At 45.8% G+C, this 22,338-nt stretch overlaps 1 protein-coding gene across 2 annotated transcripts in view; it reads right to left on the bottom strand.

Moving 5' to 3' along the window:
* NPEPPS (aminopeptidase puromycin sensitive) overlaps positions 1–22,338 on the bottom strand; it is a 186,920-nt gene that overhangs the window by 10,194 nt on the left and 154,388 nt on the right. For both annotated transcript variants that reach the window (XM_033918253.1, XM_033918254.1), the window contains exons 19-22: positions 17,291–17,347; positions 9,089–9,196; positions 8,400–8,555; positions 6,570–6,617 (exon numbers count right to left, since the gene is read on the bottom strand). In XM_033918253.1, the coding sequence (XP_033774144.1) occupies positions 6,570–6,617; positions 8,400–8,555; positions 9,089–9,196; positions 17,291–17,347 (369 nt within the window). The remainder of the gene's footprint in view (positions 1–6,569; positions 6,618–8,399; positions 8,556–9,088; positions 9,197–17,290; positions 17,348–22,338) is intronic.

Raw genomic sequence — 22,338 nt, 5'->3', positions numbered from 1 at the left:
ACAGACTATGGACTTTTCCTCCAGGAACTTGTCCAAATCTTTCTTAAAACCAGCTACATTATCCACTCTTTCCACATCCTCTGGCAACACGTTCCAGAGCTTAACTATTCTCTGAGTGAAAAAAAATTTCCTCCTATTGGTTTGAAAGGTATTTCCCTGTAACTTTGAGTGTCCCCTAGTCTTTGTAATTTTTAACGGAGTGAAAAATCGATCCACTTGTACCCATTCTACTCCACTCAGGATTTTGTAGACTTTAATCATATTTCCCCTCAGCAGTCTCTTTTCCAAGCTGAAGAGTCCTAGCTGTTTTAGTCTTTCCTCTTACGAGAGGAGTTTCATCCCTTTACCATTTTGGTTGCTCTTCTTTGAACCTTTTCTATCATGAAGATCTTCTCTAAGATTTGATGCCTTCAGCCATGCAGTGCGTTTGGCAGCTATGGCCACAGCTACTGTCATTGTGATCATATCATAGGCGTCATAGTTTGTTTTGATTAAATGGTAAGTGGATTCTTGAAGAGACACCTGTAAATTGGGGATGGACTCAGGCGAAGCTGGTTCCAGTTATTGTAAGATTGAATGCTGATAATGCAGAATTTGGAGCTGATGGGCCATAATTCTTGAGGAAAGCATAGCGCCCTGGTAGACCACGTGGCCCATAGAGTCCAAGAGACTACAGTCCTTACCTGAAGGAGCAGTAGTGATGGACCTAGAAGCTTTGCCCTTTTTGATGGCTGACTCTGAAACCATAGAAAGGTGAAGAAGCTGAAGGGAGGCATGACCAGGCACCTTCTGTACCTTATATTTAATCTCCAGGTGCTTGGAAGCCATGGATATAGACCATGGTTTTTGCCAATTACTAAGTTGCAGATCCTGGAGAATCTGATGCACTGGAAAGGCAATAAGCTCCCTGACTGGAGATTTGCAGGATTGCAGGATGGTTTGGAAATCCTTGCTTTCTGAGGGAGTTGCATTCGGACTGAGATTCAGAAGAGAAGATACCTTCTGTAAAAACTTGGGATAGGAATGCTTCTCTGTGGCAGGCGTCTGAGGTAGAGACATGTCAGGGTCTGCATCTGTAGGTAAATGCTCCTGCTGGTCCAGCCATTCTGTGGGAGATGACTGCCCTTGGGTAGGAGAGGAGCAGATGGGAGTTCCAGGACTCCATTCTAGCTGTGGGGAAATGTCTAGCATAGCTTGCGAGGGTACAGAGTTGTCACAGTCAGGGCATTGCTGAGGATTTAAAATAGGAATTGAAGATGCAGGATTTGATTGTTGAAAAAGCCCTGCACTATCCTGCATAAATTTTTGGAACATGGTAAAAAAATTAGCCATAGATTGAAAAGATTGGGTAGCAGGCGCAGGAGAGCCTGGCACTGAAGGAGACAGGGCTAATTTCTTTTCAGGCACCTGCTGCTCTCTTAGGCTTTGAAACTGCCTTTACCTACTGTGAGTGAAACGCTGTAGGCAAATTAGTGAGAGTCCGCAGTGGGGAGGAACACGAGGCAGCTGTCTGGTCTGCGGGAATCCCCTTTGAGATAGCCGCTACTGAAGCTGAAGCTTTTTTAGCGGGACATGCCATTGCAGCCGCCGACTTTGGAGAGTGGGTGTTCAGCCTCTGGACTGTTGGGATTTTTCTCTTGTACTTTTTCTTCTGCAGCGTCACCTGTGCTGAGTATTTCACAATTATCAGCTTAGGAAGTTGAACGCTATCCTCCCCCGCCGGAGCAGAAGCAGAGCCCTGAGGGGAGGAAGCTAAAATCAGCTGTTTTGCCGGCACAGAGCGGCATCGAAGGGGAAATGGCTGACATGAAGCCGGCAGGAGTCTTCATGGTCTTAATTGCCACTGAAAAATTGTCCGGAAATGCAACAGATAATAATAATAACAGTTTATATACCGCAGGGCCGTGAAGTTCTATGCGGTTTACAATGATTAGAAAGATGCTACAAATTGAGTGGAACATACATAGTTAGAGATTAGTGGCTAACAGTTTAAGGGATCAGTTTTTATGGGAGAGATTGTACAGATTCGTTACCTAGGTACTTCAAGAACAGGTATGTTTTTAGGTGTTTCCTAAATTCACCATAGTTATTTGCATGTATAATCAGTTTTTCCAGGTCTTTGCCCCATAAGGCTGCTTGATACGATAGACTATGTTGATGGTGTCTTTTAAATTTACATCCTCTAGCCGATGGGGAGACGAACTTCAGGTGTGTACTTCCCTTTTTTAAAAAAAAAATTCTTTATTCATTTTAAAACTTACATCAAGTGCACAGTAAGTATCAAACAAATATAATACATCACTTGAAAAATCTTCAATATCATATACCAAGAAAGATTTAACCCCCACCCCCCTCCCAGATTCATATATAACTAAAAAATACTACCTGAAAATAATATTTTATGACAGTCATATATATATTCTTAATGAAAAAACCAACCCCCACCCCAACTTCACATGTGTATTAAAATTGGGAAAAGTGTAACTTATTCATTATTATAATTTAATAATGGTCCCCACACATCCTTAAATTTATTATAATAACCTTTTTGAACTGCCAACGCTCTTTCCATTTTATACACATGACAAACAGAATTCCACCAAAAACAATAATTCAGTCTGCTACAGTCCTTCCAATTATAAGTTATTTGTTGGATGGCAACTCCTGTTAATATCATCAAAAGCTTGTTATTATTAGCCGATATTTGACATTTAGCTTTCATAGACATGCCAAATAAAATTGTGTCATAAGACAATGCTACATGATTCTCCAACAGGCAATTTATTTGATCCCAAATAGACACCCAAAAAGCCTTAATGAATGGACAATAAAACAATAAATGATCTAAAGTTCCAGCTTCAAGATGACAATGCCAACATCTATTAGACTTAGAGCAATCCAATTTTGTAAACGAACAGGGGTCCAGAGTGCTCTATGCAACAGGAAAAACCATGTTTGCCTCATAGACGCAGACACTGTACATCTCATCCTCCAAGACCAAATACGTGTCCATTGAGATGCATTAATTTGAGAAGGAGAAGAGGTCAGTTATATATTTAGGGGCTAGACCGGATAGTACCTTAAAGCAGAAACATTCCAACTTGAACTTCGCACATGCCTCCATTGGCAACCAGTGTAGGAGTTGGTAGGAAGGGGTTATGTGATCGGACTTCTTCAACCCAAAGATCAACCCGACTGCCGCATTTTGTACCAGTTGCAGTCTCTGCATGTTCTTCTGGGAGACTGCCAAATGGGCAACGTTACAATAATCGAGGTGGCTTAGTATTAGGGATTGTACCAGAATTCTGAATGATGAAGCGTCGAAGTATGCTTTAATGGACCTAAGTTTCCAGAGAGTAAAGAAACCCTTTCTGACTAGGGAGTCCACTTGGTCTTTCATGGTTAGGCCTTGGTCCAGTATTACCCCCCAGAACCTTCATTGTAGGTTGAATAGGGTAGCTGAGTTTGTTGATGCATAGTGGTGTTGTAGCGACAGGTGGGTGTGGCGAGGCTACAAAGAATTTAGTTTTTTCTGAATTAAGCTTCAGTCTGAATTCTGTTGTCTATTGTTCCATCAAGTTTAATGCTTCTGTTGCCATATGGGTAGTTTCTGAGTGAGCGGGGCTTAGAGCTCATGACTGAACATTCTGCCTGAACCGCTTGGTCTGAATCCAGTTTCAGTGTCCGCAGTGACTCTGAAATAAGGGAAGGCAGCTAGACTGAAAGCCTGCGCATTGCCTGGACATCCCCCAGGTCTCGGAACTCACTGTTCTGGGAATCCCCAAGCTCCACTAAGTTTGCCATGTCTGCGAAGGCTGCTGAGGAAACCTGCGATAGCAAAGGCACAGAAACAGAAGCAATGGCGGGCACCGGTGCTGGCTTTCTGGTACCCCAGCAAAGGAGAAATAGACATACTGGACTCCAAAGGTGGAGCAGACTGCTGCACAGGAGTCTGAGGGAGAGAAACAGGCATAGCCCTTTTTTCATAAAAGCCTGATCTGATGATCCACAAATTCCAGCGGAAAAAACCAAACACCAGCAGCAAGAGTCGCTCTGTGGGACTCAGACTTGTAATATTTATGAGACTTTTCCCGGGAACTGCACTTGTGTTTCGCATAAGTGCCCTGCATGTCCAAATTAGGCATCCCGGACGCTGCAATCGCGTCTCCAGTGGAATCAGAGGAAGGTAGGGCCTCTATGGAGGAGGGTAGTGTGGGATTCACAAACAGTTCACACCTCTTGTGGGCCACGGCACACATGATGCACAGCTGTGAATTTGTCAGCCTTCCACTGCATTTAGGGCATGAATCCATGCCATGCTGTTCTGAGGAGGCCATATGTGAAGTTTGGAGCAAACACGAAGCTTCTAAGTCCAAAAATACACTTTTTAAAACTTTAAAGAAAATCCAAGATGGCCACCGTGGGTGCTGATTTTGCCTTAAAATGGCCCGGGAACAACACAGGGAACCGCAAAAAACAGCGATTTTAGGATTTTATAGGTTGGGGGACCAGGGTATGCAGGGAAACCACCCAAACCCCGATTTCAGCACCCCCAAAATCGCCAAACTCAGAGACAGACAGACACCTCAGAGACATCTGCTGCAAAGCATTTCAATGGTAGCCAGCAATTATACAGTGCAAGCAAGGGAGATCAGTACCTCAGGAGCTGATAAAACTGGATTTTAAGGTCGTCTGACCCCTCACATTCCCTGCTACCTCAGATCACGACCACCAGGACCCTCAGAGAATTTAGGCAGCGAACTTCCACGGGATCGCAGCAGCTTGCGCTCTACCCCTCAGCGGACAAACCCAAGGAGAGATGGCTCCTAATCTGGAGACCCGATCTGATCTGCAAGGTATCTAGAGGCTTACTGCAGGTTCTGCTAACAGGACACCCCCAGAAGCAGACAATCTTTAAGGAAAAGTCTGCAATCTCCCGCTGAAGGATCACTCCCCCAGAGTGAATCCGCAACACTTGGGCAATACCCATGGCACAGAACAAAATAGACTAGGAATTGAGAAATAAAATCACGAGCAGAATAACTAGAAGTTCGCATCAAGGCTGCAGAAACAAACTGAGCTTAGAGGGGTGTGTCCTGAGGGATGACCTAGCAGAGGGGGATGGATTTATTTGTAAGTTCTGCAGCCAAGGCTAAAACAGATGCAAAACCCTATGGTGAAGCTTCCAGAGGCTATTGTCCAAGTAACAGGCATTCCATAAAAGGCTGACAAAATTTGAGAAGCTTTACATTGGGGGACCTGAGTCACCTTGCTTAACTCCAGACTGGAGAAAAGGAGATACATCTTCCATTGCCAGGTGCTTGCGTTTTGCTCCATCACTGCTCAGTTTCAAGGCCTTGAAGAACTGACTGGGGGCTGAGCCCGAAGCTCCCGTCCCTTCCTCCCGCATCCTGTGGCATGGAACATGGCCGCTCCTCAACCGGCAACTCTGCGCAACCAATGCAGGATCCAGGACTTGACTGCCTGGGAAATCCATCAGAGGCAGTCAGTTGACAAAACAAGCAGTTTGGAATAGAAAAAAGTTTTAAAATCAGATTGCAAAAAATCCAAGAAGGCCACCGTAAAAAAAAAATAACGCCAAAAACAGGCCTTTGGAGCCCATGCAAAAATAAAAAATTTTAGGGTTTTAGAGGAGAGAGACCCGAATACTAACCCCAGAGACCACTAAAACTCCAAATTTCAGACCCCACTCAATGATCTCCATAGGGAATAACAGGAGTACCCACTGTGACTTTAGATGTGTGAAGGTGGCTGTTAATCTGAATCAGCCTGGCTACAGGGAAATTGCTCATATCCTCAACCGTCGATGTAAATCTTCTGGCTGCCAGCCGAATGGACCACAGCCACCAACTCCCACCTCCAGGGTTCCTCACGTAGAGACGGAGGGAGAAATTATGCAGCTGGCTCCCTGATACCACTAGGGTTCTTACTTAGGGGCCATACAGCCTGCGCACAAGCCTCTGACTGAAACTGCAGGCGAGCCGTTCCCAGGGGGACAAACCCTGAAGGGATCCAAAGCAGGCTGGCTCTGCAGGAACTCTGAGAGATTGTCCTGGGAGCAGCTGTCCTCCCATATGGGACTGTATCTTTTTCCTGGCAGAATATGCCCGAGCAGGGGACCTCCGAGCACCAAAGCCACGAAAAACTTCAAAAATCCATTGGTAAGAATCAAAAACAATAAAGAAAAGACAGAGCAGAGCAAAACACACCTTCTGAGTTCGCTTGCAGAAGGAATAACCAAGGAGGATGATGTGCTCTACTGCAGAAGGGGAGGAGTTCAAGTTCTTAAAGGTATATCCTTCTGCATTTTGTGGGAAATTGGAATCAATAGCTCAAGTGCAAACTCCTGTGTATCCGCAACAGAAAGGGAAAATACGGGGCATGTAAGCAGAGACCATCCTGTGACATATGTGTGTGTGCTGTCCTAGGCTTCAAACTACACTGTGACTAACACATGCTTAATCTGCAGCATCTGATTCAGCCCTTTTATAATTGATGTCAAATAGTTTGGCACATCCTTGAGATATTAATGTGGTAGCAACACTCACCTTAACCTCTGCAGCCATTTTTTCAGTAGCAAATCCTTCAACAGACAGCTAAAAAAATATTTAACAAATTATTTCCAGATGAGAGAGTATATTTCTGCAGACTAACTCATTATACCCCGCCATTCTCCTCTAAGGGATCCTTCTGCACATTATACCCCCACCCCTCTCAATACACTAGGGCAGTGTTTGGGTATGTGGGCCACCTGTTGGGGGTAAACGGCCTGGCCACCGCCAGGGATCCCTGCCTGCTTCCCGCTGAAGCCCCCAGCGCTGGGGATCCTTCCCTATCTCTCTGTCTGTCTGCCCACCACCCCCAAAGCCGACATGCTCCATCCCCAGCAACTCCACGCAGGGACAGGCCATAGCGCATGCAGCGACTCACACGCTGCACACAGCCAGCCCACAAGCCTCCCACCCCACGTCAATTCTGACATCGAGGGAAAGGTTTGGTGGCAGGGTCGGCATCAAGGGGGGTGCAGTGGGCGGGCAGACAGGGAGGCATCCCTGGCATCGGCGGCAGCTTCGGCTTCAGTGGGGGGAAGGCAGCGATCCTCGGCAGCGCCTGCAGCTTCTGTGGACAGGTCGGCTTTGGGGGGAGGGGGCACAAACTCAACTCATGGGGGCACTAACTTGGGACATTGGAGGGAGGGAATAGAAAGGGAGAATTGATGGGCATGAGTGTGTGAGTGAGAGATGGTGCACATGGGGAAAGGAAGAAAGGAAAATTGGGCAGAGAGAGGAGTGAGGTAGAGATGCATGGGGAATAGAAGGATGAGAGGGAGAAATGTTGGATGTGGTGGTGGAGAGGGCAGATTGAAGGGGATGCAAGGGGGAGGAATTTTGGACATAGTGATGGAGGGAGAAATGTGGCATTGTGCTGGAGAGGGGTGAAAGATGGAGAAATGAGAATGAGGCTGGTGGGCAGTGGTGAAAAATGATACACATGATCCAGGGGACGAGAGAGGGAGAAATATTGGATGTGGCAGTAGAGGGGGTGAAAGAGATGCCTGGATCTCTCAAGACAGATGGACAGTGAGAGCGAGAGAGAGGGAGACATATTGCCAATAGGGGTGAAGGAGACAGGAAGAAAAGTTGGACTCATGGAGTGACAAAGAGAGAGATGTTGGTTGGGGAACAGAACGGGGTCTGGAGGAGAGGAAGCAAGAAGAGGCAGAATAAATAAATATTGAAAATGCAACCAGAGACTCATGAAATCACTACACAACAAAGGTAGGAAAAATAATTTTATTTTCAATTTAGTGATCAAAATGTGTTAATTTTGTGTATTTATTTCTGCTGTCTATATATTGCTCTATATTTGTCTATTTTTTCTATAATTGTTTCTGATTGCATATTTTAAAGTCATCTGCCCTGACCTTTTTGAAAAAACCCCGAATATAAATAATAATTAACATTTTCTGTGTGTACAGTGTGTTTTGTGTTTTTTAAATTTTGTGGTTACCATTATGTATTAATAAGATTATATTGTGTGTATATGAAAAATGGATGGAAGAAATTGCATTACAATTAGTACTATTATTATGGGGGTGGGGTCAGGGGCAGAGCTTAGGTGGGGGTACTCAGTTGTATTTGTTAGGCTTAAGGGGTACTTGGCGTGAAGAAATTGAGAAACACTGCACTATGGCATCAATCCATAGGACACTTCCTTACAACTCCCTCCCTCCCCCAAATTAAATTAAGGCATACCTCCCTGGGGTACCTCTAATAAATGCCCCCTCTACATGGCATCCCTGCCAAAGATACCTCAACCTCCCTTCTACCTGCCACAAAACCATTTCATCTCATCCAAGGCCACCTCCCATCACATACCTTTATCAATCTGGATATTAAGAAGCCACCCTGATAACGATTATGAAGCTCTTCCCAGTTGTCTTTCACAAATTTCCAGGCAGCATTTCTACCCTGTTTACTTGCTCCTGCCACACCTCCAATAACAGATACTGTATCCTGTGGACGCACCTCTTCCTGCGGAGAAGGTAACAAGTAGTCACATCTCAATCATGCCTAACTACTGATATGAACTTTAAGGTGTTCTGCATCTCTCCCCTCCTGGGGGTCTCACATCCCCACTCCTCTGCCAAAGTCGGGGACTCCTTTACTTCTCCACTCAAAATATTTAACTTATATCCTGTAAGACTTTTCCCTCTTCTATCCTACTCACAGACTGTGCTACATTTTTCTCTGTTGCAGTGTAAACTTGGTCTAACATTAAAAATATCTAAGATCTATAAACTATATACAGTCCTTTATCTTGCTAGAGTTTCATAGGAGCGAAAGAAGAACTATAGCAAATGCAATAATTGAATTCTTCAACAGAACATTTACACATCTGCTGTACATTCTCAACCTACTCCAGCTCCAAGGAGTACTCCCCCCCATTTGAGGGTACCCAGCTATCCGTTCATAACCATCCCACATTTCTTCCTCCTTCCATAGAAAATCTCCACTCTCTTCTCCCCTTCCATGAATACTACTTCTCATGTCCACAAATTACTTACTGAAAGTGCAAAAGTTAGAACTTTCTGAATAAGATCTGATGCAGGAATAGCTCCCAGAACCCTCTCAATTCGATTCTTCTCCTCTTGCATGTCTGCCTGTTTGTGCAGCTGCAGAAGAGAAACAGAAAAAAATAACCTTTCCTACTGTGCCACCAGAGAAACCCATTATCAGAGTGATGAAAAGAGAGCACGCAGCATTAATATTCCTGATAAAGTTCCAGTACCATGCCAGAAAACAAAGTTATTTACCGTAACAGGTGTTATCCGGGGACAGCAAGCAGCTATTCTCACATGTGGGTGACGTCATCCACGGAGCCCGGATGTGGACAGCCTCACAAGCAGACTTACTTGAAGAAACTCAGAAGTTTCGAGTCTCCTCAGTTCAGATAGCTAGCAGAGAAGCCAACCAGGGGAGGTGGGTGGGTTATGAGAATAGCTGCCTGCTGTCTCTGGATAACACCTGTTATGGTAAGTAACTGTGCTTTATCCCAGGACAAGAAGCAGGTATTTTCACTTATGGGTGACCTCCAAGCTAACCAGAATGGGATGGTGGGAGTGCTGGCAACTTAGGAGAATAAATTTTGTCATACTCTCTGGCCAAAATAGCCATCCCGTCTGGAGAAAACATCCAGACAATAATGAGAGGTGAAAGAATGAACCAAGGACCAGGTGGCAACTTTGCAAAGTTCCTCAACAGGAGTGGATATGAGGAAAGCTACTGAAGCCGCCATGGCTCTGACTTTGTAGGCTGTGATTCGACTCTGTAGATGCAGTCCAGCCTGGGCATAGCAGAAAAAGATACATGCAGCCACCCAGTCAGAAGTGGTACTCTTAGAAATTGGATGTCCCAACTTGTTTGGATCGAAGGAGACAAAAAGTTGAGGAGCAGATCTGTGTGGTTTGGTGCGTTCCAGGTAAAAGGCCAAAGCACGTTTACAGTCCAGAGTATGAAGAGCTGATTCTCCAAGATGAGAATGAGGCTTTGGAAAAAACACTAGTAGAACAATGGATTGATTGAGATGAAATTCTGAAACCACTTTAGGTAAGAATTTAGGATGAGTATGGAAGACCACCTTGTCATGATGTAAAACTGCGAAAGGTGGATCAGCAACTAAAGCTTGCAGCTCACTGACTCTTCAAGCAGATGTGAAGGCAATGAGAAAAACCACTTTCCAAGTGAGGTATTTTAGATGAGCTGTAGACATTGGTTCAAATGGAGGCTTCATCAATTGAGCAAGAACAACACTGAGATCCCAAACCACTAGAGGTGGTTTGAGAGAAGGTTTAACACTGAAAAGTCCTTTCATAAATTTGGAAACCACCAGATGATCAGAGAGGGGTTTTCCTTCAATAGGCTGATGAAAAGCAGCAATAGCACTGAGATGGACTTGAATGGATGTAGACTTGAGGCCAGAGGTAGATAAGTGCAAAAGATAATCCAAGACAGAAGCCAAGGAGGTATCTCATGGCTCCATGTTTTGTTTTGTTTTTTTTAATTGAAATTATTAATGTATCATAAGAACATAAGAAGTTGCCCCCGCTGAGTCAGACCAGAGGTCCATCTTGCTCAGCGGTCCGCTCCCGCGGCGGCCCATCAGGCCTAGTGCCTGAACAGTGGTCCCTGATTAATTTTGTAACTTACCTCTAATACCATCCCTATAATCTACCTTTACTCTTATCTGTACCCCTCAATCCCTTTGTCTTCCAAGTACCTATTCAAAGCTTCTTTGAACCCCTGTAGCGTGCTCCTGTTTATCACATCCTCTGGTAGCATGTTCCATGTATCCACCACCCTCTGTGTGAAAAAGAACTTCATGACATTTGTTCTAAACCTCTCCCCTTTCAATTTCTCTGAGTGCCCCCTTGTACTTATTGATCCCCTTAATTTGAAAAATCTGTCCCTGTCTATTTTTTCTATGCCCTTCATGATCTTGAAGGTTTCTATCATGTCTCCTCTAAGTCTCCGCTTTTCCAGGGAGAAAAGCCCTAGCTTTTTCAGTCTGTCAGTATATGAGAGGTCCTCCATGCCCCTTATTAGCTTAGTTGCTCTTCTCTGGACCCTCTCAAGTACCTCCATGTCCTTCTTGAGGTACGGCGACCAGAACTGAACACAGTACTCCAGGTGCGGGCGCACCATAGCACGATACAGTGGCAGGATGACTTCCTTTGTCCTGGTCGTGATACCCTTCTTAATGATACCCAACATTCTGTTTGCTTTCCTTGAGGCCGTGGCACACTGCGCCGACGCCTTCAATGTTTTGTCTACCATCACTCCCAGGTCTCTTTCAAGGTCGCTCACCCCTAGCGCTGATCCCCCCATTTTGTAAGTGAACATCGGGTTTTTTTCCCCTATATGCATGACCTTGCATTTCCCTATGTTGAAACTCATTTGCCACTTTTTGGCCCATTTTTTCAGTGTTGTCAGATCTTTTTGGAGATCTTCGCAGTCCTCCATGTTATTGATCTTGCGATATAGTTTGGTGTCATCCGCAAATTTAATAACCGCACATTTTGTTCCTGCTTCCAGGTTGTTAATGAATATATTGAATAGGAGTGGTCCCAGCACCGACCCCTGTGGAACTCCGCTCGTGACCCATTGCCAGTCTGAGTAATGTCCCTTTACTCCAACCCTCTGTTTCCTGTCCGCCAGCCAGTTTTTGATCCATCGGTGGACCTCCCCTTGCACCCCATGGTTCCATAGCTTCCTTAGTAGTCTTTCGTGTGGCACCTTGTCGAAGGCTTTTTGGAAGTCAAGGTAAATGATATCTATGGATTCCCCTTTATCCACCTGGCTGGTTATCCAAACAAGTATACAGGATATGGGAATTTACACAAAATATATAGAAATATTATTTCTTAATACAACTTAAATCAGTCATAGAAAATCAGAAATCCCATCAAGCCCACATCATTGAGGAGAAAGAATTATATTACATCTATAATAATAAAATGCTAAGCACACATGCGCACTCTCACCGCGTGTTCCCTGAGATCTGATCTGTTGGGATGTGCCGGCAAGAGTGCGCATGCGCGCTTACTACGTCACCACAGGCGACAGAGCTGCTAAGAAGATCACGCGCTGCAACTCCCTGCCCCTCCCACTCCACTCTGCACAGGGAAGTGGGGGGGATACAAATGCTGCTGCATAGGGGGCAGGGACAGACACAGATAGAAAGACAGACAGCGGGAGGGAGAGAGACAGAAAGAAAGAAAGACAGACAGACATATTATAGAACCCGTTAATATAACGGGCTAAAAGACTAGTAATAACATAAAATTTAGTAATCAATAAGGGATAACACCCTTAATTTTATAGAGGCATTTAACTATTTAAACTCATTGAAATTATCATAACCAAGAAAGGAAAATTCTACCCCAACTTACAAAAAGGGGGGTTACTAAGAATGTTAAAGAAAATACTCTAATTGAATAGGATCAAAAAATATGTAATCCTTATCCTTAAAAAATTATCCAACACTTACACGGAAATTTCAGAAAAAATGTGGCACCGGATTCCACTACCTTAGATTTCAAAGCTAAAAAAGCTTTTCGTCTAAGTTGGGTTACTCTTGCCACTCGTGGCTCCATGTTATGAGAGATGCACCACGTAGAAAATCTAGTCCATTTTTGGTGGTAATCCCTGTCTAGTGGCAGGCTTTCTGGAAGCCTCTAAAATGTCTCGAACAGGTTGAGAAAACTGAAGAGGAGTTATGTTGAGGGGTACCAAGCTGTCAGGTGTAGAAACTGCAGGTTGGGATGAAGTAGAGACCCTTCACTCTGTGTAAGCAGAAATGGAAAAACTAGTAGAAGGTATGGCTTCCTGCTGCTGAGTTGAAGTAGAAGGGAGTACAAAGGTTGTCTTGGCCACCGAGGAGCTATCAGAATAATGTTGGCATGATCGTTCTTCAGCTTGACCAGAGTCTTGAGAATAAGAGAGAATGCATACAGGAAGAGACTCGTCCATTCCAATAGAAAAGCATTGCCTCGAGGCAATGAGGAGAGTATATCCTGGAGCAGAACTGAGGCAGTTTGTGGTTGTGGGGGAGATGCAAAGAAATCTATCTGAGGAGTTCCCCATTGAGAAAAAATGTGATGAAGAGGCGAGGAATTGAGCGTCCATTCGTGAGGTTGCAGAAGACGACTCAATTTGTCCGCCAGACAGTTTTTCTACCCTTGAATGTAGACAGCTTTCAGGAATTTGTTGTGACGGATTGCCCAATTCCAAACCTTTAGAGCTTCTTGGCAAAGTGTGAGAGATCCCATTCCTCCCAGCTTGTTGACATAGTACATGGCGACTTGGTTGTCTGTCCAAATGAGGACTATCTGGTCATGAAGATGTTGAAAAGCTTTGAGAGCATTGAAGATCGCTCTGAGTTCCAACAGATTGATATGACACTGATGATCCGTGCTGGACCATCGAGGTGAGCCCCCCAAGCGTATGTCAAAGAATCTGTCATGAGGACCTTCTGATGAGGAGTAAACCTCTGGAGAGATTGGAAGAGAGCATCCACCAGGGGAGAGACTGTCTCAAGGAAGGAGTGACTGTAATGTGTCGAGAGAGCGGCTCACAAGCCTGCATCCACTGAGATGCCAGGGTCCACTAAGGAATTCTGATGAGGCGAAGTCTGGCAAAAGGAGTCACGTGAACTGTGGAGGCCACGTGACCTAGTAGTACCATCATGTGTCTCGCCGAGATTGAAGAGCAGGAAGACACTTCGTGACAGAGCTGAAGAAAAGCATCCAGACGTTGTTGAGGAAGGAATGCTCTGAGTTGGATAGTGTCCAGAACAGCGCCAATGAACTGTAGATTCAGAGAGGGCTGAAGATGGAATTTGGGAAAGTTGATTTCGAATCCCAAGCTTTGTAGGAACCACGTAGTCCGTTGGGTTGCTACAATAACCCCCTGAGATGTTGAATCTTTGATGAGCCAGTCATCCAGGTAGGGGAATGCCTGAAGACCATGGTTCCATTAAGCTGCTGCTACCACCACTAGGCACTAGGTGAACACTATGGGAGATGATGCCAGGCCATAGGGTGCACTCTGTATTGATAATGCAGATTCCCCACCCAAAATCTGAGGTATTGATGGGAGGTTGGATGAATGGGAATGCGAGTGTAAGCCTCCTTGAGATCTAGAGAACATAACCAATCGTTCTGATCCAAAAGAGGATATAGGGATGCCAGGGACAACATGCAAAATTTTTCTTTGACCAAAAATTTGTTGAGAGCCCTGAGATCCAGAATGGGCCGCAGATCGCCCGTCTTCTTCTGAACTAGGAAGTAATGGGAGTAAAACCCCCTGCTCTCCTGTTCCAGAGGAACTTCCTCGATGGCACAGAGATGAAGCAGAGCTTGAGCTTCCTGAAGAAAAAGGGCGATCTGAGATGGATTGGAAGGATACTCTCTTAGAGGAAGCTCTGGTGGAACCTGAGTAAAATGAAGAGAGTATCCTTCCTCGATTATTGACAACACCCAGAGGTCGGATGTAATGGTCTCCCATCAATGGTAAAAATGATGGAGACGACCTCCTATGGGGGGGAAGTGAGGACATAGACAGAACGATTGAGGTTATGCTGTGTTTGAGACAGTCAAAAAAGGCTGAGCAGCCTTAGGTACAGCAGAAGGCTGAGGTTTCTGTTGCTTCTGTTGCTGTTGTTTCTTGGAGGGTGCTCGAGTGTAAGGAGCCGCCCTTGGAGGATAACGCCTCAGGAAGAATGGAAGAGGCCAAGAAGGTTTTGCAGGAGATAGCTTTGGCTTTGGTCTGATAATTGAAGCAAAAGATTTTTCATGTTCAGACAACTTCTTGGTGGCGGCTTCTATGGATTCATCAAAGAGGTCATTGCACGCACAAGGAATATTAGTCAAACGATCCTGAAGTTAGGGAACCATATCGATAGTGCAAAGCCAGGCCAGACGGCGCATCGCTACAGAGAATGCAGTGACCCTCGAGGAAAGTTCAAAGGCATCATAAGATGACTGAAGAAGATGCAACCTGAGTTATGCCAAAGTGGCAATAACTTGCTGAAACTCTAAAAGCCTGTGTTGACCAAGGTCTTTAGAGAAACCAGTGAGTATATCAATAAAATACTTGAAATAAGTAGTAAAGATGAAATAATAATTTAAAACCCTGGAAGCCATCATCGAATATTGATAAAGACGACGGCCAAACTTGTCCATGGTCCTGCCCTCTCTTCCAGGAGGTATGGGAGCATAGACCCCGGAAGGATGACTCCTCTTCAATGAAGATTCCACAAAAAGGGATTGATGAGATAGTTGGGAGTTCTCAAAGCCCTTGCAATGTAGAGTTCTATACCTCGATTCCAACTTGCCTGGAACAGTAGGGATAGCATAAGGAGTCTCCAGGTTTCGTATGAAAGTCTGAGACAGAAGCCTGTTAAGAGGAAGCTTGAGAGACTCTGCAGGAGGTTGAGGCATACTGATTTCCTTCAATCCAGCGTCCAATTGAATCCACCAGAGCATGGCCTCGAGAGGGCCTCGATGATTTCAAAGCGCCTCGAGTGGAAAACAAAGACGAGGCCTCTCTGGAGTATTGGTATCACAGCGAATAGACAGACTGGGACGAGGCATTGGAATCAGCTGAGTCCTCGAGTTCTGCGATCGATGTCTTCAATTGAAGAGTTGGAGGCCTAGAAGAGCTGGAAGGCCTGGACGAGGTAGGCTTCTCTCTGGAAGAGAACCTGCGCCTCGATGAATGCCTCGATAAGGGCCTCGACAGCGACGAGAGTGCTGCTTGGAACAGGTCTTCTGTGAGGTCGAGACTTCGCGCTGTGCCTCGAAACGAGCAATGCCTTTGGAGAGGATATAGGGCTAGAAGCTGTAGACTGAACCCCATAGTGGTTTGGATCGAGGAATCTCGAAGCACTCCCAAAACTCGGCTCCTTGTATGCAATATGAGGATTCCAGTCAAGACACTCGCAAAGACTCGACTCCTTGCATATAGAGTGTGCAGATTCCAGATCAGACACTCCACAAAGACTCGACTCCTTGCATAGTATGTGTAGATTCTAGACAAGACACTCGCAAAGACTCGACTCCTTGAATAGAGTGTGTAGATTCCAGACCAGACACTCGCAAAGACTCGACTCCTTGAATAGAGTGTGTAGATTCAGCTCAAGGCACAGACAAGGACTAGACCTCTTGTGAGCCTGCTGAGTGCCTAGGCTGGACTGCAGGAAGCAGATTCGAGGCAGGACAGTATTTGCTCAGTAACTGAACAAATTCCCACTCTAGAATGGACTGGATGCAGCCTGCAATTGTGGATCAGAGTCTGAAACTGGACCACTTGCTGAGTCTAAAGGCAGAGGACGCATGCTTCGACTTGGAGGAGTAATGCTTGAGGATCACTGCCAGAACCGTCTGCTGAGGTATCTGACTTGAGGGAAACTCAGGAGAAGACTTGGCAGAGTTACTCGAGGTTGAGGACTTTCCAAACGAGGAAGGTCTGATGAGACTCGAGGTCAGAGTTGTGGAGGCAGGAGGACACCCCGCAGCAGGCTTGCCCAAGTCAGAGGTCGAGGTCGAGGGTATAGCAGGTTTCCATACTAAAAATCTTCTCCACTTGAACTCGATGACATTTGAGGGCTCACACTGGCTACACATCTTGAAGCCCGTGACCGGTCGGGACATAGAAGAAAAAATAGCCGCCGCAAAGTCGAAGTCCACAGGCTGAGGGAATGCGGCAGGTCCTACCAGTCAGCCGACGAAAATAAAACTTTTTTTTTACACAATAACTAAAAGAAAAACACAGCAACCCGGTAATAAGTAAAATAAAACACGGTGAGAAGGCACGAAGCAAACTAAGTTCAGCACAAAGCATCAAAGACAGACTTCTCGGCTCCGCGGAAAACTGAGAACTGAGGAGACACGTCCTGTGCTGGGAGGGAAGGCACTCGCGCATGCGCGGTGCGGCAGACTCGAAACTTCTGAGTTTCTTCAAGCAAGTCTGCTTGCGAGGTTGTCCACATCCTGGCTCCGTGGATGACATCACCCACATGCGAGAATAGGCTGCCTGCTTGTCCTGGGATAACTGTAATATTAGGCCTTTACAAATGAAATCACATTCCCTTGTTATAGGCTGACATTCCAGGCCATTTTTTTTGTCTGTAAGATCTTTAGAGACACACATTGATCTGGCTGAACAAGCTGGAATTATGGAAAAGCAAAGATGAGAAAGAAACTTACCTTTAGCATTGTATCTAATGTGGCGACATCACCATGTTTCAAAACAGTCACGTATACCTAATGATGACAAAGCTACAATTTAGTGGCGTGAGACACAGAAATGTAGAAAATGGTTAGCAGATGTTTATGTTTATTTAAGATTTGAAGAAGTATATGACATATTTGGTATATCCATCCACAGAAACTACTAAGCTCTACAATCCTTTTCTCTCTCTCAGAAATCCTCTGTGCTTGTCCCTAACTTGGGATCTAGCTACATACTTGGGACCTGGGATAGCCACTGTTGGAACAGGATACTGGGCCTGATGGACATTTGGCCTGTCCCAGTATGGCAATTATTGTGTTATGTAAGAACATAAGAATTGCCGCTGCTGAGTCAGACCAGTGGTCCATCCTGCTCAGCAGTCCACTCACGCAGTGGCCCCTAGGTCAAGACCAGTGCTTCAAATGAGTCCAGTCTCACCAGTTTAGCATGCTTTTTTAAAATTTGGATATCATCATTTCCACCTTCTCTACTGTGAGGCTATTCCATGCATTCACTTCTCTTTCTGTAAAGGAATATTTCTTTAGCTTACTCTTGACTCTATCACCTTTCAGTCATGCTAAGACTCCCTCACTTCAGAGCCTCCTGTGTATTTACACCACAGGCATTTAAATGTCTATCTTACCTCCCTTTCCCATAGAATACACTTAAATCCTTAAATTTGTCTCAAACCAAATCTGTCCTGTTCACATCTTTTTGAAGGCATGACCTCCAGAATTGCATATCGTATCTAAATTATATCTCAGCAGAGACTTATACAGAGTTACCAGAATCTTCTTCCTACTGACCATCATCGACCTATGCACCCAAACATCCTCTGTTGCCTTTTCTACATGTTTGACCACTTTAAAATCATTAAACACAATCATCCCCAAATCCTGCTCTTTACCCCCTGTACAGTATTGCTCTCTTGGGCTTTTACAGCCCAAACGCTTGACTCTACCTTTTTTAGCTGCAAGACTCTAGAACAGTGATTCATAAACCTGATCTTGGGATCCCCAGCCAGTTTGATTTTCAAGATATCCCTAATGAATATGCATGAGGCAGATTTGCATGCCAGTCACCTATATTATATATAAACTAGTCTTTAAGCCCGTTACATTAACGGGTGCTAGAATAGATGTGTCTTTCTCTCTCTCTCTCCTTGGCTGCTTTCTGTCTGTCTTTCTTTCTTTCTGTCTCTTTTTCCTCCACTGTCCACCACCACCCCTTGCCAGCTCCCCCTGTCCAGCAGCACTTCTTCTGTGCTCCCCCTGTCCCTCTTCCCTTTCCCCCGGTCCATCAGCACCTCTTCCGTGCTCCCCCTGTCCCTCTTCCCTGCTCCCCGTTCAATCAGCACCCCTTACCTGCTCCTCCCTTCATTCATGCTGTGCCTCAACTAGGTGCCTTCCTCCAGCAGATGTCTTACCTACTGGCTCCCACCTGGCCATTTTATGCGGCCCGCAGTGCAATGCGCATTTTCATTGCCGCTTCCAGTGTTATTTTCTGGCTGGCTCCCTCTTCCTCACTGCCGCAGTATGCAAAAAGCCACGGGCAGCTGCTCCTCACGCGTCCCGCACCTATTCTGGAAGCCTTCCCTCTGACAATGACATCAGAGATATGGCTTCTGGTTCAGGCGCAGGATGCACGTAGGAGCCACTGCCTGTGGCTTTGTGCACACTGCGACAGTGAGGAAGAGGGAGTTGGCCAGAAAATAACACTGGGGTGGCAATGAAAATGCCGCATTACACCGCGGGCCGCATAAAATGGCCAGGCGGGCCGCATTCATCTCGCAGGCCTTGAGTCTGACACCTGTGCTCTAGACCACAGTTCTTCAACCGCCGGTCCGCGGACCGGTGCCGGTCCGCGAAGGATTCGGGTCCCCAGCCACAGCAAAAGTGCCGGCATCAGCTGACGTGCAACTTCCTGTTGCAGTCGCTAGGCCGACACTCCTGCCTTCCACCTCCTACTCCTGCCGCGTATGTCTCCGCACCCTCAAACAAGCAGGGGCAGCTTTGTGTGCTTTTAACTTCAGCACACAGCTGCCCCTAAGCAGTATTTTAGCCACGGTTTCATGAGGCAGCCTCGGGGCCTTTGATAGGCCGGACCACATCGCATCATCAAAGCGGGCCGGCCTACCAAAGGCCCCCGAGGCTGCCTCATGAAACTGCGGCTAAAATACTGCTTGGGGCAGCTGTGTGCCGAAGTTAAATGCACACAGAGCTGCCGCTAGCCTACATAGAGGAAACATTTGCTGGAGAGGGAAGGAGGGAAGGGTGTAGGGGTGCTCCTGGACAAGGGAGGGGAAAGGGCTACTGCTGACAGGGGAGAAGGGGAAGGGATGAGAATTACTGTTGGATAAGAGGAGGAGGAAAGGGAGAAGGGGTACTCCTGGACAAGGGAGGGGAAGGGGCTACTGCTGACAGGGGAGAAGGGGAAGGGATGAGAATTACTGTTGGATAAGAGGAGGAGGAAAGGGAGAAGGGGTACTCCTGGACAAGGGAGGGGAAGGGGCTACTGCTGACAGGGGAGAAGGGAAAGGGATGAGAATTACTGTTGGATAAGGGGAGGAAGAAAGGGAGAAGGTACTGCTGGACAGGGGAGGAGGAACATTGGAAGGAAACAGCTGGCAGGGAGATTAGAGGAGGGGAAGGAGTCAGGATGGAATGGAGAGATCAGATGAGGGAAAGGGGAGAGACAGAGGAATGACAAAGTAGAAAGAGATTGATGCTGGGAAGGGGGATCAGATGAAAAATAAGGAAAGAGGGACAAAGATGCTAGATCTGGTGTAGGAGAGAGGGGCTTAGAAAGAATGCAGATACCATATGGAAGGGGGAGGGGTAGAGGGCAGACAGTGGATGGAAGAGGCAGATGCTGGATTGAAGAGAGTGAAAAGAAGATGAAAGCAGAAACCAGAGACGACAAAAGGTAGAAAAAAATAATTTTATTTCTATCTTGTGATTAGAATATATCAGATTTAAAATATGTATCCTGCTAGAGCTGATGTTAGACATAACTGGGGAGTGCAAAGCCCAGGCAGTGCGTCTTTAGCTTCCAGCTGGCTTAGGGCTCTCTCTGACCAGGAGGCAGTTGCCCTAGTTCCACTCCCCTAACACCATTCCTGCCATGTGTGACTGTGGTATTCTGTTAGCAAGATATTTGTGTAGTATTCTGTAATAATTTGGCTTATTCAGTTTTCTTGATAGTAGAGGGGATATATGTGAAGGGGAGGAGAGATGGGAATTTTGTTGATCCTTGCCCTGTATTATTTATATTTATAAAATGACAATTGTACAGAATATTGTTTCTTTTTATACTTTAATAAAATATGTTCAATATAAAATCATAACTATTTGAGGCTTGTGCGGATGGGATCAGATGATTAATGGGACCGAGCTCGCGGGGGATGGGGCGGCAATGGGGTTTTTAAAAATTAAAGTCTTATTAGTTTGCCGGTCCACGAAATAATTATTTTATTTCCGCCGGTCCATAGGTGTAAAAAGATTGAAGAACACTGCTCTAGACCATTCATTAATCTTTACTCCAATATTTGCAATTTCAAATTTTGTAAGACATGAAATCATCCAGTACTAGAACTTTCATACAGGATTTGTTGCTACAGTTTCCCCCTCACTCTCCTTCCTCACTGACATTTGAGATCAAGAGCCCATAGAAAGCTTCATGTTAAGCCTGGCCAAGTAGCCCAAGAGTATTGACAGCTAAACTTTTATGATACCATATGTGTAATAAAAGAATCATATGATTCAATTTTTTTTTTGGGGGGGGAGGGGAGATTTATGTGCCTATTAGATTAGTGACAAATCATCAATAGTATAAACATTTTTGCCAAATTGGGATTGCCGCAAAACTATTAACTGCACATGACCTGGTAACATAAGAACATAAGAAATGCCGCTGCTGGGTCAGACCAGTGGTCCATCCTGCCCAGCAGTCCACTCACGCGGCGGCCCTCAGGTCAAAGACCAGTGCTCTAAATGAGTCCAGCTTCACCTGCGTATGTTCCAGTTTAGCAGGAACTTGTCCAACTTTGTCTTGAAACCCTGGAGGGTGTTTTCACCTATAACTGACTCCGGAAGAGCGTTCCAGCTTTCCACCACTCTCTGGGTGAAGAAGAATTTCCTTACATTTGTACGGAATCTATCCCCTTTCAACTTTAGAGAGTGCACCTCCTCCCTCTGCAATCCCCTCCGGAGTCACCAGCAATGACATTTCCTCCTCTCTCAGCTGCTCCCGAGATCCCTCCACACGAAGGCCAGCCGTTGCTTCTCTCGGAGGAGGAGGAGGAGGGTCAGGTCCTGAAGGGCTCAGCGAAGTCTCGCTGTCCAAGCTGGGCTACGGATACGCCCAACGCCGTCGGGACTGCAAATGCTGTTATTGCAGTCTAACGCGGTGTCAAAGTCACGGACAGAGGGAGAGGGATATTCCTCTGCCGTCCCCTCCTTTTAGGCATCAGAAACAGTATGTAACTAAAAGTTTTCAAGGAAAATTTAGAGTAGGAGCCTCGACACACGCGTCCACTCTCTTCGCCATCTAGTCCACTTGTATTGGACTTACTTGTTTTTAACCCCATCCTTTTGTTTCTCCCTTTGTACCTCACTTTCCTTTAACTATTGTATCTCTTCCCTTCTTAACATTTGTACCTGTTTGTCCAGTAGTGTGCCTTATCTTTTGTTAAGTTAGGTTAATTGTATTATCTGTTTTACCCTACTTTTAATTCTACAACCACCTTGAAAATAAATAAGGTGGTATATCAAATCAATAATAAACTTGGGGGAGAAAATATTTTATCTGAGGTGCCAGAAGTGGTGGACTATACCTGCCCAGGACTGCAGCACTCACCTAACAGCCTGAGTCAGAGAGTCGGGAGCAGATCTCTGCAGGCACTTGCGGGGATAACTGCCCTGACGTCACGCGGGTCCTTTCATTGCCAGTGAAAGGGACGCTGCGACTGTGGCGCGCGGCCGCAGGGCGTGGCCAAGGGGCGTGCCCTAAGGGGCCAGCCCCT

The sequence above is a fragment of the Geotrypetes seraphini genome, chromosome 13 (genome assembly GCF_902459505.1).
Source record: "Geotrypetes seraphini chromosome 13, aGeoSer1.1, whole genome shotgun sequence".
Lineage (NCBI taxonomy): Eukaryota > Metazoa > Chordata > Amphibia > Gymnophiona > Dermophiidae > Geotrypetes > Geotrypetes seraphini.
The sequence above is the reverse complement of the archived record's forward strand: the minus strand, read 5'-3'. Positions and strand labels throughout refer to the sequence as shown.